The sequence below is a fragment of the Lithobates pipiens genome, unplaced genomic scaffold (genome assembly GCF_037356315.1).
Source record: "Lithobates pipiens isolate NorthernLeopardFrog02 unplaced genomic scaffold, aLitPip1_a1.2 Scaffold_18, whole genome shotgun sequence".
Classification (NCBI taxonomy): Eukaryota; Metazoa; Chordata; class Amphibia; order Anura; family Ranidae; genus Lithobates; species Lithobates pipiens.
The window spans coordinates 478,270,011-478,286,085 of record NW_027507758.1 but is presented as its reverse complement, the minus strand read 5'-3'; the positions used below and the strand labels follow the sequence as shown (position 1 = coordinate 478,286,085).

Here is a 16,075-nt window from a genome sequence, read left to right as displayed (position 1 = left end):
AGGTGCTTTACAGGTGCTATAGCGCTAAAAATTGCCCCTGCATAGCGCCTGTAAAGAGCCTCTCCTCTCACTCCAGTGTGAAAGCCTGAGTGCTTTCACACTGGAGCGGTGCTCTTGCAAGATGGTAAAAAAAAGTCCTGCAAGCAGCATCTTTGTAGCATTGTAGGACCGGTCCTACACACCGCTCCTAAAGCGCCCCTGCCCGTTGAAATCAATGGGCAGCGGCACTTTGTGGGTGGTTTTAACCCATTTTTCGGCTGCTAGCGGGGGTTAAAAGCTGCGGCCAAATAACGTCTCTAAAATAACGGTAAAGTGCCGTTAAAAATAGCGGCACTTTACCGCCGACGCCACCAGTGTGTGTAAAGTAGCCTTAAACTGAAAGTTCCCTTGATCTGTAACTATTAGGCCGCGTACACACGCGCGGACTGTTCGCCCAACTTTGTCCGTCCAACAGTTTCGGCAAACAGTCCGCTCAAACTTAGCATGGACGGACATGGCCACACACGACGGACGAACAGTTTGCTGAAACCGTGCGCGATGACGTGAACGGCACGTACGACGGGATGAAAAATACGACGTCCTATACACTGCATTATAGCTTTCGGCGTGAAAATCCTTTCTGAGCATGCGCGCAACTTTGTTTGACGAACAAGCCTACACACGGGCGGACTGTTCGCTCAAACAAGGTTTCAGCGGACAGTTTTTCTGAATTTCCGAAAAACCTTGTCCGTCCAACTGTCCGCTGAAACTGTCCGCTGAAAGCCCACACACGAGCGGACTGTCCGCCCAAACACTGTTCAGCGGACAAAGTTGGGCGAACAGTCCGCCCGTGTGTACGCGGCCTTAGAAGTCACCCGTGCCTACCAAACTTTACATACAAATATATGAGTCCTGAATTAAAGATACACTCATGAATTTTGGTAGAAGCACTCGTGATTTTATATATTATGCATAGATATTAAAAATGATACAGAGGTAGAGTCATCAGTCAACTTCTGAGTTATGATTGCAATGTACATTGATTGGCCTTTTTGCTACCTACAACATTTTCTGGAAAGATTTAAAACGGTTTATGGGATTTGTTGCAAAAAACAGAAAAGATACATTAGAGCTGGAGGACACTTCCCGAGTCTGAAACACCAATGTTAAAGACTCCAAGCATTGATTGTTGCCAAATACAGCTGATAACAGTCAAGAAGGAAATTAAAACACCTTGTACACCCCTTAGGCAAGTACCAGAACACATAGGCTTCGATTTGTACAAGAGCAGTGTATACAAAAAGCTTTTACAAAGTATTTGAAAAGTGGAAAATGTTTAAAGTGATTGTAAACCTTGTTACACCAGTGGTTGTAAACCCTGTTACACCAACATGTTTAAAGTGGGTGTAAACCCTGTTACACCACTGTAAACCCTGTTACACCATTATAATAAGGCTTACCTGTAGGTACCATGAATATCTCCTAAACTTGCACCGTTTAGGAGATATTCACTGTATCCGCATGTGCCGTGCCGTTTCTTCAGGAGGTGAGCCCGGAGGTCACGTCATTGCGGCTCCGTGATATCATCTCGGCTACGGCCAATCACAGCGCCGGAGCCTGCAAACCCAACTCAACCCATAACTACAGGGGACATGTCCCCAGTCCCAGCGGTGTACGGGGACAGCTGCAAACAGCTTCGATCTAAGGTAAGTATTTCATAATGAGCTAGTATGCGATGCCTCATTATGCCTTTGTCTTGCAGGTTTTTTTTTATTTTATTTTTTGAGTTTACAACCACTTGTACTCCCACAATGATATGGATCTGAAAAAACATACCAGTGCATCACTCTCTTATTGGAAAACTGTTTTTATTTATTTCAAACATAAAATAGAACATCAGTATAGTAAATTCACAATAATATAGGCTGGCATCCCTACCCGAGCTACAAGGAAAAGAATGGATGACCAAGCTGCAGATATGAAGTTACTCAAAATGAGTACAATATGAAAACAGATAGTCATAACTACATATATCTATCAAACCATAGCTTGGGAGAAAAAAGCTAACATATGTGTGGAGCAAGCACACAAGCCTAAAATTAACATCAACCATTAGGTCTTTAATGTAAATATAAGTGGAAATCAGAAAAAGGAAAGAGAAAGCAAGGAAAGAAGATATCCGATAAACTCTGTGGCCCACTGGAACTCGCATTCCATTCGCACCCCCAAAACAGAAAGGGGGGGGGGAAGTACAAATGATGTTGACTGGATGTAGTCAAGGTGAATATTCCATGCTGTGCCATAACTCCCAAACCATATTATGTCTATCCAAGGAGTCATTTAAAGTAGCTGTGAGTTCCATCCTTTGAACATCACGGATCCTAGTGTGAAGCTCCATCAGAGACAGAGGTCACCACTGTTTCTATTTAAGCGCCATTAAACACTGTGCAACCGTAAGGAGGTGTGATAGCAGTCGTTTGGACGTTTTGGAGAAATTAGGAGGGTCTACCCAAAGCAGGAATATTTTACTTAATTTACTTTGTGGATAATTTTTATGTACCGTTTGCTAAAAGGGTTCAATGAGTGGACACCACCAGTAGATATGTTGGTGCGTACCCAGACTATTCTTACATCTCCAGCACCTATCATTTGCAGTAGAGTATATAAAGCTTAATTTATCTGGTGTATGATACCAGTAGTACCAGTAGAAGAGTATCTTATATTGGTTTTCTTTGTACAGGGTACAAATGGAGCTCGTAGCTGCCTGAGTCCATATCGTTTGCCAGGTAGCAAAGGGTAACTCCTCTCCCAAAATTTGTTCTAATTTTTGCATGTAGAGATGTTTTTTGGGGAGCACGGGAGGTAAAGAATATAAGACTTTATATATTTGAGAGATTAGCCCCTTGCTAGATGAACCACCTAAAGATGATTCTCTCAAATGGGGTCAATTCAGAGAATTAAAGGGTTTTCGTCATGGATTGGACATAATGGCAGATTTGCAAATAACCGTAAAAAGCTTGCTTAAGAATATCATGGGCTTCTTGATGGTCCTGGAATGAATGCAAAATCCTAGTTCTGGGACCACCAAGTTGCCATAATGGAATACTCCTCTAGCTTTCCAAACTGAAGACATCTGGGCAGTCAAGCTACCGGGGACAGCAGGGTGAATAGAAAGGAAGTAGTCAGAGAAGCCGCAGTCATTAGGGAATATTGTCTGTGGGCCTGTCGCCACAATGTATAAAGAAGAGACATGGGCCGAAGTAAGTAAACTGAATTTGGAAGTATAGTGGAGCTCCACAGCAGAGTATTGAGGTGGACTGGCACTATCCACAGCTTCTCCAACACAGTCCATCTATTGTAAGCATGCAAGGTAAGCCACAAGGCTAATAAGTGTAATTGAGCAGCTAGGTAATATTTAGACACTTTCTTATACACTCCCTATATAGGGAAAAAAATCACATAAATACCAATTAAACACAATTTTTCATCCACATAAACCATATATTGCGTAAGTCCTAGTCCCAGTAGGGTTTACACAAAATATGTGAGCAATACTTCCAAAATCCTCCATAATCTTCCACTTCCTGTGAGCAAGTCCACCACCTTTACTCCATGATCAGCTCTCAGCTTTCACTCAGAGTGTGCTCTCACCTTATCCTTTGGACCTGTAAGCATCAGGTCCAATACTTGCTCTTTTACCCCTTCCCAGTCTCCTCTGCTCCTCCTCCACTCCGATTAGAGATATCAATTGGCTCAAAAACAAAAGAAAACTCTTAGAATTCTCCATGCAATAATTTATTTAAAATAGCAAAGTATTAAACACACTCACATTAAAATGTCCCGTACACTATGGATAACAACATTGCTTCTTCAAACCTCCCCTGTTGCGCCTACAACTCCTGTCTCTCCTGTTCCAGAGAAAACAGAAGAGCCGGGAGCTGTAGATGCACAAAAATGTGTTTAATTAGGTAATTTTTACACTATATATTCTATAGACGGTGTATATATAAATAAGAGAGAACTGTACTAGTATATTTTTCAGTTGGTTATTTTGATTTAATGTGTAAATTGCATGTTGGTTTTGGCTAACCCTATAAAATAACACTCAAAAGGTAAGAAGTAGTGGAACAGGATAAAAATAACTATTTGACAATAACGAATGTGATTACAATCGCCAAACCGCAGATGATGAGTTTTTTTAAAGGTCAACCAGTCATAACTTGCTGAAAGTTGTGCAAATGCTTTGTAAAAGTTTGCAGTACACACTGCTTTAATATAGGCTGATGCCCATGCAGCTAGGCCTACAAATGACTGCAATAAACATGCAAAACATAAATGCCATTAATAACATGCAAATAATGAAAGCTTTGGTACCCAGACAGACACGTGCCATTCATTTACCTTACCTGACACTAGAATATCATTCCTCAAAGCACAAACAGCGTATTCTGATTTGGTAAATTCTGGTAACTTTGCCAGTGATTTCCATTCACCAGTCACTGGGTCATAGCATTCAGTGTAGGGCAGATTGAAGCCTCCAACACGTTCACAGCCTCCCACTACCACAATGACTTCAGAGTAGCCAGTAGACCTGTAAACATAAAAAAATATATAAAACGGACAAAATGCGCTGTGCGAAGTCTGTATTTTATTCATTATATATCACTGACAAGTTTTGCAAGGTTTTAAAGAGTAAAGTGCCCATTCACATCAATCCCTAAATACATAATCCTTGGGTTCATTTTTTTTGGTGGAGGCCATTTCACCTACTATTCATGAAAGGAAACTGAAGCACCTAGAGTAGTGGTCCATGAGTGGGTTTCAAGGGGCCCGTGGGGGCAGATTAAAAATACCCTTTACACTATACAGCCCCCCTCCCAAGCAATAGTTTACTATTGAAAGAAATAAAAGAAAACCACCTTGCCACTTCTTGCAGCGCAGTGTTTTTTGAATGGTTGTTGGTCCGTGTTTACTACTTAAATTTGCCTCATCGTTCTCTGCACAAACACCACCTTGTGCCACTCCATAATAGTAAGTGCTAATGTATTAGTAGTAGTAGAAGTAGCAGTAGAAGTTAATTTTAGCAGAGTTTAAATTGTTTTGTTTAATTTTTTTAAAGTGGCCATTACTTTTTGTATGAAAAGGAATGAGTTTTTTGTTAAGATTGTTTACTTTATTCAAACTTTGTGTATGTCATATACCGTGCCTTAAAAAAGTATTCATACCCCTTGAATTTTTCCACATTTTGTCATGTTACAACCTAAAATGTAAATGTATTTTATTGGGATTTTATGTGTATGACCAACACAAAGTGGTACATAAGTGTGAAGTGGAAGGAAAATGATAAATGGTTTTCAATTTTATTTACAAATTGAATATCTGAAACGTATGGCATACATTTGCATTCAGCCCTCTTTACTCTTATAACCCTAACTAAAATGCCTTCAGCAGTCACCTTGTTAGTAAATAGAGTCCCCCTGTGTGTAATTTAATCTCAGTATAAACGCAGCTGCTCTTTATAGCCCTCAGAGGTTTGTTAGAAAACCTCAGTGACCAAACAGCATCATGAAGGCCAAGGAACACACCAGACAGGTCAGGGATAAAGTTGTGGAGAAGTTTAAAGCAGGTTTAGGTTCTAAAAAAATATCCCAAGCTTTTAACTAACTACGAAGCACTGTTCAATCCATCATCCAAAAATGGAAAGAGCAAGGCACAACTGCAAATTTACCAAGACATGGCTATCCACCTAAACTGACAGGCCGGGCAAGGAGAGCATTATTCAGAGAAGCAGCCAAGAGGCCCATGGTAACTCCTGAAGGAGCTGCAGAAATCCACAACTCAGGTGGGAGAATCTGTCCACAGGATAACTACTAGTCGTGCACTCCACAAATCTGGCCTTTATGGAAGGGTGGCAAGAAGAAAGCCATTGTTGAAAGAAAGCCATAAGAAGTTCTGTTTTCAGTTTGCGAGAAGCCATGTGGGGGACACAGCAATCATGTGGAAGAAGGTACATAGAAAAAGAAAAAACTGCTCTAGACTAAAATTGGTGAATAGTAAAAAGTGACACAGGCAGCAGCTCAAATGTGGGATACACACATAAACGGACAGAAATAATATAGGGAAGAGCTGCGCCAATATACACAATATGTGTATTAATATTAATAGTTAAAAGACTAATAGTCCATATAAATCAGTCCTCCAATGACACCACAGTGAGTCCACACACAGAAAGAGTGCCCGACCACTGTATCATAAGCCTGTTTACCAGACAGCAAGCAGAAAGGGCGTTGAGCTGTAACCTAGCCATGGCCTTTAGCTTGCAATGTTGACCACTGGAAACACACAGGGACCGGACCTTATAGCTGAAAACCACCCTAGGCATCTAACAGAGTTCGTAACAGAGTTTGTTACCGTACTTCAATGGTATACTCAGGATGGGCTCAGAAGAAAGAAAAACTGACCATAGCGTAATATAGTCTCAAACATTTATTTAAATACATTTTGTATTGCACTTACACGTTGGTAGATGTTTTTTTTTAAATAAATGTTGATGGGTTTTTTTTTTTTTTTTTAAATGGCCACGTTCAACCACCATGCTCAGCAGCCAAAGCCAAAATGTGTTTTGTGCATCTTTTTTTTATTATGTGCTGAAGCTGTGACTGGCTCAGATAAATGTCAATCAAGGAGGAAAGCACAATTCTGACAATAGGCTGAGGGCAGGGCTTCTGCTGGCACCAATCCATGTAGGGGCTGACAGATTTTTCTGGTATTTTTAGATTAGTGTTCAACGCATTCTAATTTTTAAAACACTGAGGGATTCTGTTCCCAGCCTAAATAAATATGTAGTATTGAAGCCAAAGGGAGACTTAATTTTAGCTCAGAATAGTATTCTGTTTTCTGCTCAAATTTCCTAGCAACAATATGAAAAAACAGAGGAGCCACACTGTTGGGAGGTGGCTTTGAGAGAGATTTTAACTAGAACTAGATGTTGCAAAATCTGATGCAGAAGCCAATCAGATTCCAGGTTTTATTGTCAAAGCTTGATTGAACAAGCTGAAGTTAGAAGCTGATTAGCTACCATGCACAGCTGCACCAGATTATTTGTGTGCTTACATTGTGCACATAGATGACCAGGATGGGTACATACATTTAAATAAATAAATTATTGTCAGCACTATTTATTTAAACTTAGCCCTGCTTTGCTTTTATTTGAATAGCAACGCAGTTCTGGGATCAGGAAAAAAATTTAAGAAGAACTTCAGCCAAAAGTAGTGGTGAAGGGTTACAACTTCTGTCAATTTAATACTGCTGGCTGTATTCCTGTTATTGATGCTCCTTTATTTAGGGATGGACATATCATTTGTACTGACTGTGCAGGTGCAAAGGGGCCACTTAGAAGCCTACTTATATTAGATATAGTCAGATTGAAGCAGGGACCCTTCCCACTGTCAATTCTACCTACTATCATTCAATACATGATAAGAAATTATTCTTACTTGGCCAGTAGTTGAATGTATTACATATAAATATTGTGGCAGGGTGAGCTCGTGTCACTGTTTAAAATGGTGGTTTACGAGATTTTGTAAAAAGCAAGCACACGAATGGCACAGGAGTGTGCTGGCTTCATATGAGAGCCAGAGTTAGAGCTCAGAGCCCCACCCCCCTGAGGGGGTTAGTGTGTAAAGGGGGCCGTAAGAGGTGCTTGTATGCACCATACTGTCCAGGACAGGACAAACCAAGGCCCGAGCCTGACAGAGAGTCCATGAGGGACAGAGCAGCTAAAAGGCTGCAAGGAAAGATGCAGAGCTGAGGTACAGGGGTTGATTTACTAAAGGCAAAAAGGCTGTGCACTTTGCAAAGTACAATTGCACTCTGCAAGTGCAGCTGCTCCAGGGCTTAGTAAATGAGGAGAAGCTCTGCTGACATCAATAATTCAATCATGTTCAAGCAAAAAATGCTGTTTTTATATTTTCCTTGCATGTGATTGGGTACTCTTTGCAAAGTGAAGCTTTATCTCATTTACTAAGCTCTGGAGCAACTGCACTTGTAAAGTACAACTGCACTTTGAAAAGTGCACAGTCTATTTGCCTTTAGTAAATCTCTGATGGGGACACCTGATGTAAAGGGGGACTCTGATTGGGACACCTGATGCAAAGGGAGGACTCTGATGGGGACACCGGGAGATGCTAAGCAGGAAGAGTTCAATGGACTGAGCAAGGCGGCACGGCATTGTGGGAACTGTAGTCCAGAGTAGAGAGACTCTACTGTAATCAAGAGCTTTAGAACTACATTTCCCAGAGACACTCAACCAGGTGTGCGAGAGGGCTGAGGTTGTTCTTGGAGTCAAGGCACAGACCAGAGAACCCAAATTACCAAGTGGCTCCTTCGGGGGTAATACGACACAGATAGACCTGGAATGAAGGTGTCTGCAGTGTGGTGGCCCACCTATTTTTTTTTCTAATATCCTAAACAATGAGGTAACCATTTGTGTTAGGAGAAACACTGTGTAGCAGGTGTCTACATGTGGTCACATCATTCCTTCACAACTACAATAGCCAACATTACTTTGTAGAAGACACTGCCTTTTTTTCCTCACATCTCCTAATCTCCTGGATTTCAACCACATGTCAGGAGCAACTTTGCATCTCTCTTGAAAAACAATTTGGGGAATTTGTCATGAAAGAACATAACGTTGTGATTAAATATCTGTGCATATAAAAAGTGTTACTGAACTTTTTAAATAATATTGATCTGTGCACATCAAGGTATCTGTTGACAATAATATGTTAGCCACATATTATTGGTGTCAAGCTAATAAAGGCAATGGATAAAAACAGTTAGGAAGAATAGTGATTAGCCAATGCTAATTATTTTAGGGGATGCCAATGATTCTTATAGTAATGAGTGATGAACCACTGATGTAATATTAGGGTATTGCCTTTCCACCATGATGACTAACATGCTTTCACAAATATCATACCTATTTCTTAACTGGCCAATAACTTTACTGAAAAGTAAAATAATAAGCTGAAGACATCAAAAAGCTCAAACCTTCTTGGCCTGGTACGTGGTGACATCATCTCATTTCCCAGTACGTGATATCTTCTGGCTTCATGTAGCAGCTGATAACAATCTGGAGAGCTCTGAATGAGCTGATCTACTTCTACTGTCTGAACAAAATAGTTAGGATGGAGTAGTGGTAGTCTAACATGTGTCAAAAGTTCATGTAACACAGGCCTTCTGACATCAACATGATGGTACACCCAGCGCATGACAGCTTCAAATACCAGCTCTTCTTTGCTGACAACCAAATCATCGCTGCTGATATAATCAATGACCTCTGCTTTCCCCAGCTCCAAAAATTCCTCATGTTGAACAACAACTTCAAATGCCTGTTGTGAAAAAGTTTTACACTTTGTGTAAAGTGTCTTGAGGGAGTGAGTGTCTGCAAAGTGTTGGATTCCAAGGCAGTTGCAAGGGTCAAGCTGCTCTTCCAAGAATTTAGCACATGCATCACGTAACACACCAATCTGAAATAAGCTGGAAGTTTCAAAGAGATATTGGACATTTTCTGTGGTGATTTTCACTTTTCCCGTATAAACATACTGCAGAAAGCAGTCCATAGCCTCTGCAAAAATCCCGTTTATCTCCACCAACATCTCTCTGCTTTCTCTGTGGTCATTGCAGAACATGGCTCGAAAATAGCTGCTACAGGCAGACAGGATGGCTCGGTGGCAGGGGAATTCTCTGCCCTCCACACAGATGACAACATCCGTAAACAGACGGCTTTCCCGGAACTCATTAAAGATCTGTAAGATGCTCTCAGAGTGAGAGGAACCAGAATTGAAGTCAAATACTTCATGTCCCATCAACTTTTGGTCCATCTCAAAGACTTTACGCTTAGTTGCAGGTGACTCACGAACTCCACTCTCCTCTCTGTTCAATCGACGTCCCAATATGAGTACCATTGTTCAGTTGTGTGGGTACACCACAGCCTAGAATTAATTAATTATCCACTACCTGCAAAGTAATCAGATCAGAAATTAGAAATACATTTCACAAAATGGCAAAAAAATTGTTCATGTTTAAATATACAGTGCGTGTATATATATATATATATATATATATATATATATATATATATATATATATATATATATATATATATATATATATATATATATATATATATAGATACATACACAGTGCCTTGAAAAAGTATTCACACCCCTTGAAATTCTCCACATTTTGTCATGTTACAACCAGAAATGTAAATTTATTTTATTGAGATTTTATGTAATAGACTAACACTATGTGGCACATAATTGTGAAGTAGAAGGAAAATTATAAATGTTTTTCAAAACCTTTTACAAATAAATATCTAAAAAGTGTGGCATGCATTTGAATTCAGACCCTTTACTCTGATATCCCAAACTAAAATCTAGTGGAACCAATTGCCTTCAGAAGTCACCTAATTAATACATAGAGTCCACCTGTGTGTAATTTAATCGCAGTATAAATACAGCTGTTCTGTGGTGAGGTATGTTAGAGAACCTTAGTGAACAAACAGCATTACGAAGACCAAGGAACACACCAGACAGGTTAGGGATAAAGTTGTGGAAAGTATGGCACAACTGCAAACCTACCAAGACCTAGACATCCACCTAAACTGACAGGCCGGGCAAGGAGAGCAACATTAATCAGAGAAGCAGCCAAGAGGCCCATGTTAACTCTGGAGGAGCTGCAGAAATCTATAGCTCAGGTGGGAGAATCTGTCCACAGGAAAACTATAAAGCCCCATACACACTATCAGTTTTTCTGCTGAGTTTTTCCTTCAGGTTTACCAAAACCCTGTAGTGCAAGGCCCTGCCTGATTGCATATAAAATTGAAACTCCTAAGGTTTGACCTCATATTATATGGTTTTGGTAAATCCGAAGGAAAAACTCACCAGAAAAACTGATAGTGTGTATGGGGCGTTAGTCGTGCACTCCACAAATCTGGCCTTTATGGAAGAGTGGCAAGAAAAAAGTCATTGTTAAAAGAGAGCCATAAAAAGTCCCATTTTCAGTTCGCAAGATGCCTGTGGGGGACACAGCAAACATATGAAAGTAAGTGCTCTGGTCAGATGAGACCAAAATTGAACTATTTGGCCTAAAAGCAAAATGCTATGTGTGGCTGAAAACTAACACTGCACATCACTCTGAACACACCATCCCCACTGTGAAACATGGTGGTGGCAGCATTATGTTGTGGGGATGCTTTTCTTCAGCAGGGACAGGGAAGCTGGTCAGAGTTGATGGGTAGATGGATGTAGCCAAATACAGGGTGATCTTAGAAGAAAATCTGCAAAGGTTTACAAAAGACTTGAGACTGGGGCAGAGGTTTACCTTCCAGCAGGACAACAATCCAAAACATACAGCCAGAGCTAGAATGGAATGGTTTAGATCAAAGCATATTCATGTCTTAGAATGGCCCAGTCAAAGTCCAGACCTAAATCCAATTGAGAATCTGTGGAAAGACTTGAAAATTGCTGTTCACAGACGCTCTCCATCCAATCTGACAGATGTTGAGCGATTTTGCAAAGAAGAATGGACAAAAATGTCACTCTCTAGATGTGCAAAGCTGGTGGAGACATCCCCAAAAAAGACTTGCAGCTGTAATTGCAGTGAAAGGTGGTTCTACAAACTATTTACTTGGGGGGATGAATACAAATGCACGCCACGCTTTTCACACGTTTCAAACATTTTGAAAACCATTTATAATTTTCCTTCCACGTCACAATAATGTGCCACTTTGTGGCATAAAATCCCAATAAAATACATTTAAGTTTTTGGTTGTAACAAATTGTGGAGAATTTCAAGGGGTATGAATACTTTTTCAAGGCACTGTGTATATGTATTATATATATATATATATATATATATATATATTTATTTATTTATACACACACTATTCACACTGTAGATATACATGATTTCATTCTGGCTGTCCAGTTTTGTGCCATGTTACATTACACTTTTTACTTTTTTTCTGGTGGTGGAAACAAAGTCCCTGTCTCCACCACCATGGGTGGTTGGTCTGGTATTGTGCGAGAGGCCACCTTTGTCATCTCAAGCTCCACTAATAGATACATGAAACCATAGTTCCACTTTCAGGCTGAGACATTGAACTGTATTAGTGACTAACTTTAACAATCAGATTTGCAAGAAGTAGAACACACAGGCTCACACGCAGGAACATGCCTCGGTGCGCTCATGCACACATGGGCGCACGCGCACCCACAGATTCTAGCACTTGGCAACAAAATATTAACCAGAGGCCTGCCTAGTATCATTGCTGGATTTACTAAAACTGGTGCACTCAGAATCTGGTGCATCTGTGCATGGTAGCCAATCAGCTTCTAAATTCAGCTTGTTTAATTAAGTTTTGACAATAAAATCTGGAAGCTGATTTGTTTTTATGCAGAGCTGCACCCGATTTTGCACTCTCTAGTTTTAGTAAATGAACCCCTGTGTCCCTTCTGTCATAGATGTTTCATCTGACCCGTTAGAACTTTTTTTTTGGAAGTATACAGGTCTGCATGTGCAATTCAGTGTACATTCTCCGCATGATTCTGTGCCTGGATGAGGTAGCTCCCTTGTGCATTTCTTGGAGAAAATGGGAGTGCTGGCAATGAAGGGGCCACTGGCATCGCAGAGCTGGAGGGGATCCCTTTGCTAGGTAAGTTTGCCAAAATGTCCTAGAATGCTGTACTTAGTGGCACAGTGTGAGAAAAAAGCTCCTGGGAGCCCAACATTTTTTATTTGGTCTAGTGGTTTAGTTCCACTTTAATAAATTTGGGTAATGAGCAACTTTAATATGCGTGTAAGTGTAATGACCTCTAGCAACCAATCATATTTCAGTTTACTGAAATCATAGAAGACAAATAAAAACAGTAACTGTGATATCTTATGGGTTGATGTCCTGTGTATATTACATTTTTGTCTTAAGGAACAATTTAAATGTGAATTAGGGTTATTGATGTCAATCATGACACTAAACAGAACACTTGAACAGTGACAACTGACCAGCTGCTGTTGGATACAGCACATTCTTGACCTTTGTATCATGTTTTTACATAAGCTCAACTGACTTCATTTGTTTGGAGCTGGGCCATAATGTTCTCAGGTAAAATGTTCCAAATCGTGACAAGACGTGACAGTCTATGTTTTGCCTGCGCAGGAGTTAAGGTGTGCTGTCAGTGCTTAAAATATGCACTTATTGTTTTGAAAGACCTTACTCCTCCTCTTGAACAAGTAATAACTTGCAAAGCAGACCTGCCATGGCTTCAGGCTAGGGTCTACGAAATTTTATACCAGTGCCTATGAAGAAAGTTCTGTGCCATGAATGTTGAACAAGAAATAGAAGAAGGAAAAGTATTATTCTATAAAGTTTAAAAATGTAGTATAATTGGGTCATTCTGTCCTTCCACTCTCAGAAACTAGGCTTTCTAAACTATCACATCATAGCAGCTGCATTGATTTCAATGGAGACTTTCTCCGAGGTGTGTAAACATGCACTGCGTTCAGTGCCGCAACACAAAATCCCCAAATCTGTGACATGGATATGCATATCCGCCTTAAGACCGCCCGCCATCGAATGACGGCGGCAGAATGGCACTACTGGACGAATCACAGTAGCTGTACGGCGCTCGCGCCCCCACAGTGCCCACGGTGATCCGATTCTTTACAGAACCGATCAGTCTTCAGGTCCAGGTCTATGATTTCAGGCGGGGGAGTGATGTCATCTCCCCTCGTAGAACTCTTTTCAGCATCATTTGTGACACTAATCAGCATTAAGGCAGTAAGTAGTAGGCCCAGGTACCCCCCTAATAAAGTTTTAACCCCTTGATCGCCCCCATTTAACCCTTTCACCCCCGTCACTAGTGTCACTAATATTGTGTACAGATCTCTTTTCTGATTGCTGTATTTAGTGTCACGGGTGACGCTAGTTAGCCAGTTAGCTAGTTACTGTCCCTGTCAGGTTTTTATAGTGTCAGGGTTCCTGCCATATATTGCTGAATAAAGGTTTAACCCCCTTATCGCTCCCCCCCCCCAGTACAGGTTTTAGCATCAGGGTCAGAGTCAGCCCCAGGGAGAGTCAGATTAGTGCCAGTAGAGCTAACACGCACGCACCATACACCTCCCTTAGTAGTATAGTGTCTGAAGGAATCAATATCTTTGATCTGATCAGATCTATACTAGCGTCCCCAGTAGTTTAGGGTTCCCAAAAAAAAGCAGCATTAGCAGGATCAGCCCAGATACTTGCTAGTACCTGCGTTTAGCCTCTCTGTTCAGCCCTGCACAGCCCACCCAAGTGCAGTATAAATTGACCACTGTCACTTACAAAACACAACACACATAACTGCAGCGTTCGCAGAGTCGGGCCTGATCCCTGCGATCGCTAACAGTTTTTTTGGTAGCATTTGAAGCAGTCGCAGACAATGCTGTGATTCCTGTGTTTCATTAGTTGTACCAGTAAATTTAGAGGCCACAATAGCCAATCGAAGGTACACTAGTGAAGAGACCTACACGTTTCTGAGCATGACAGATAAGAGTGAAGAGGAAATCATCCATCTGTCAGATTCTGTCAGATTCAGGCTCAGAATACGATCCAGTAGACAGCAGCGGCACCCTGAAAGATAACTTTGACGACGGAGTAGTGGTACCTGCCAAGGTCAGGCGTACCCGACCCCAATCTTCTTCTGTTGTTGAGATGCAAGAACCGCAGGGCTCTTGTATGGGGCAGAGAGCCAATACTAGTTCCGCTCATCCTTCTTGTGAACTGGCAAGCTCCAGCGGCCTAGTACATCCTGGTCGTACATCCAGCACTGCAGTAACACTTGGTGACGTAGCGAGTCCCATAAGTGCAGTTTAAGCTGGTGCGGTGGCTAGAACAAGTAGTGTCTTGAAACCACCAAGACAAACACAGGCCCGTCGAGCCCATAGTGCCCTTCTCGCTCTATTTGCCAATCCTAATTGGGAGCCCACCACTTCTGCAGCGCCCGAACTTTCCTATAGTTGATTTTACATCACTTCATTTTTATTTGCTGTTTTTAACGGAAGATCTCTATAGATCTATTGTGGACCAAAGCAATTAGTAAGCTGGTCAATTCATCACCGCTAAACCCCAGTTGATCCTTGACAGAGATTGGAAACCTATTATGGTTTACGAATTTAAGACCTTTCTGGGCCTATCCTTCCTAATGGCAAAGTTTAAAAAAGTGAGTGGCACTCATATTGGTCCACTGACCCAATTCACCATATGCCCGTGATCTCTGCATCCATGACCAGGACACAATGCAAGCAGATCCTATGGTTCATGCATTTTAATCACAATGAACTCTGTCGTCCTCGGGGTGACCCTGAATTTGATCGGCTCTACAAAATTTTGCCCCTCATAAACCACTTCATCCAACAGTTTGCAACCTTGTTTACTCCCGATCAAGCTGTCTGCATTGATGAGTCCTTGATTACGTTTTCTGGCCACTTCTCTTTCAAACAGTATCTTCCCAGCAAGTGTGCCAGATTTGGGGTCAAGTTGTATAAGCTCTGTGACAGGGCAACAGGCTATATATATGGTTTTATGGCTTACGAGGAAAAAGATAGTCACGTAGAGCCTGAGAACTGCCCAAACTACATAGGGAGCGATGGTAAGATTGTGTGGGACTTGGTGTCGCCCTTATTCGGAAAGGGGTACCACTTGTACGTGGACAATTATTACATGAGCGTGCCACTTTTTAGTTACTTGTTAGATCATGGAATTGGTTATGTGGCACCGTCCGATCTACTCACCGGGGCTTACCCCAGCAGCTTGTAGAGTCCCATCTTAGACTGGGGGAGAGAACCGCTTGAAGTGTAATAATTTTCTTGCAGTGAAGTGGAGGGATAATCGGAATGTTTTCATTCAGTCCTCCCTTCACGTAGGTACAACTGTCCAAATTCCAACTGTGACTGGTGTTGTGGAGAAACCCCTCTGTGTCCATGAGTACAAGCTAATATGGGAGGGGTTGACCTCAACGACCAGTTGTTGGCGCCGTACATAATTGCCTGTAAG

At 41.4% G+C, this 16,075-nt stretch overlaps 1 protein-coding gene across 1 annotated transcript in view; it reads right to left on the bottom strand.

The window, feature by feature from the left end:
• KLHL24 (kelch like family member 24) overlaps window positions 1-16,075 on the bottom strand; it is a 123,656-nt gene that overhangs the window by 42,837 nt on the left and 64,744 nt on the right. Inside the window, exons 2-3 of the mRNA XM_077488371.1 lie at window positions 9,031-9,999; window positions 4,386-4,570 (exon numbers count right to left, since the gene is read on the bottom strand). Coding sequence (XP_077344497.1) covers window positions 4,386-4,570; window positions 9,031-9,947 — 1,102 coding nt within the window. The 5' untranslated portion in view covers window positions 9,948-9,999. The remainder of the gene's footprint in view (window positions 1-4,385; window positions 4,571-9,030; window positions 10,000-16,075) is intronic.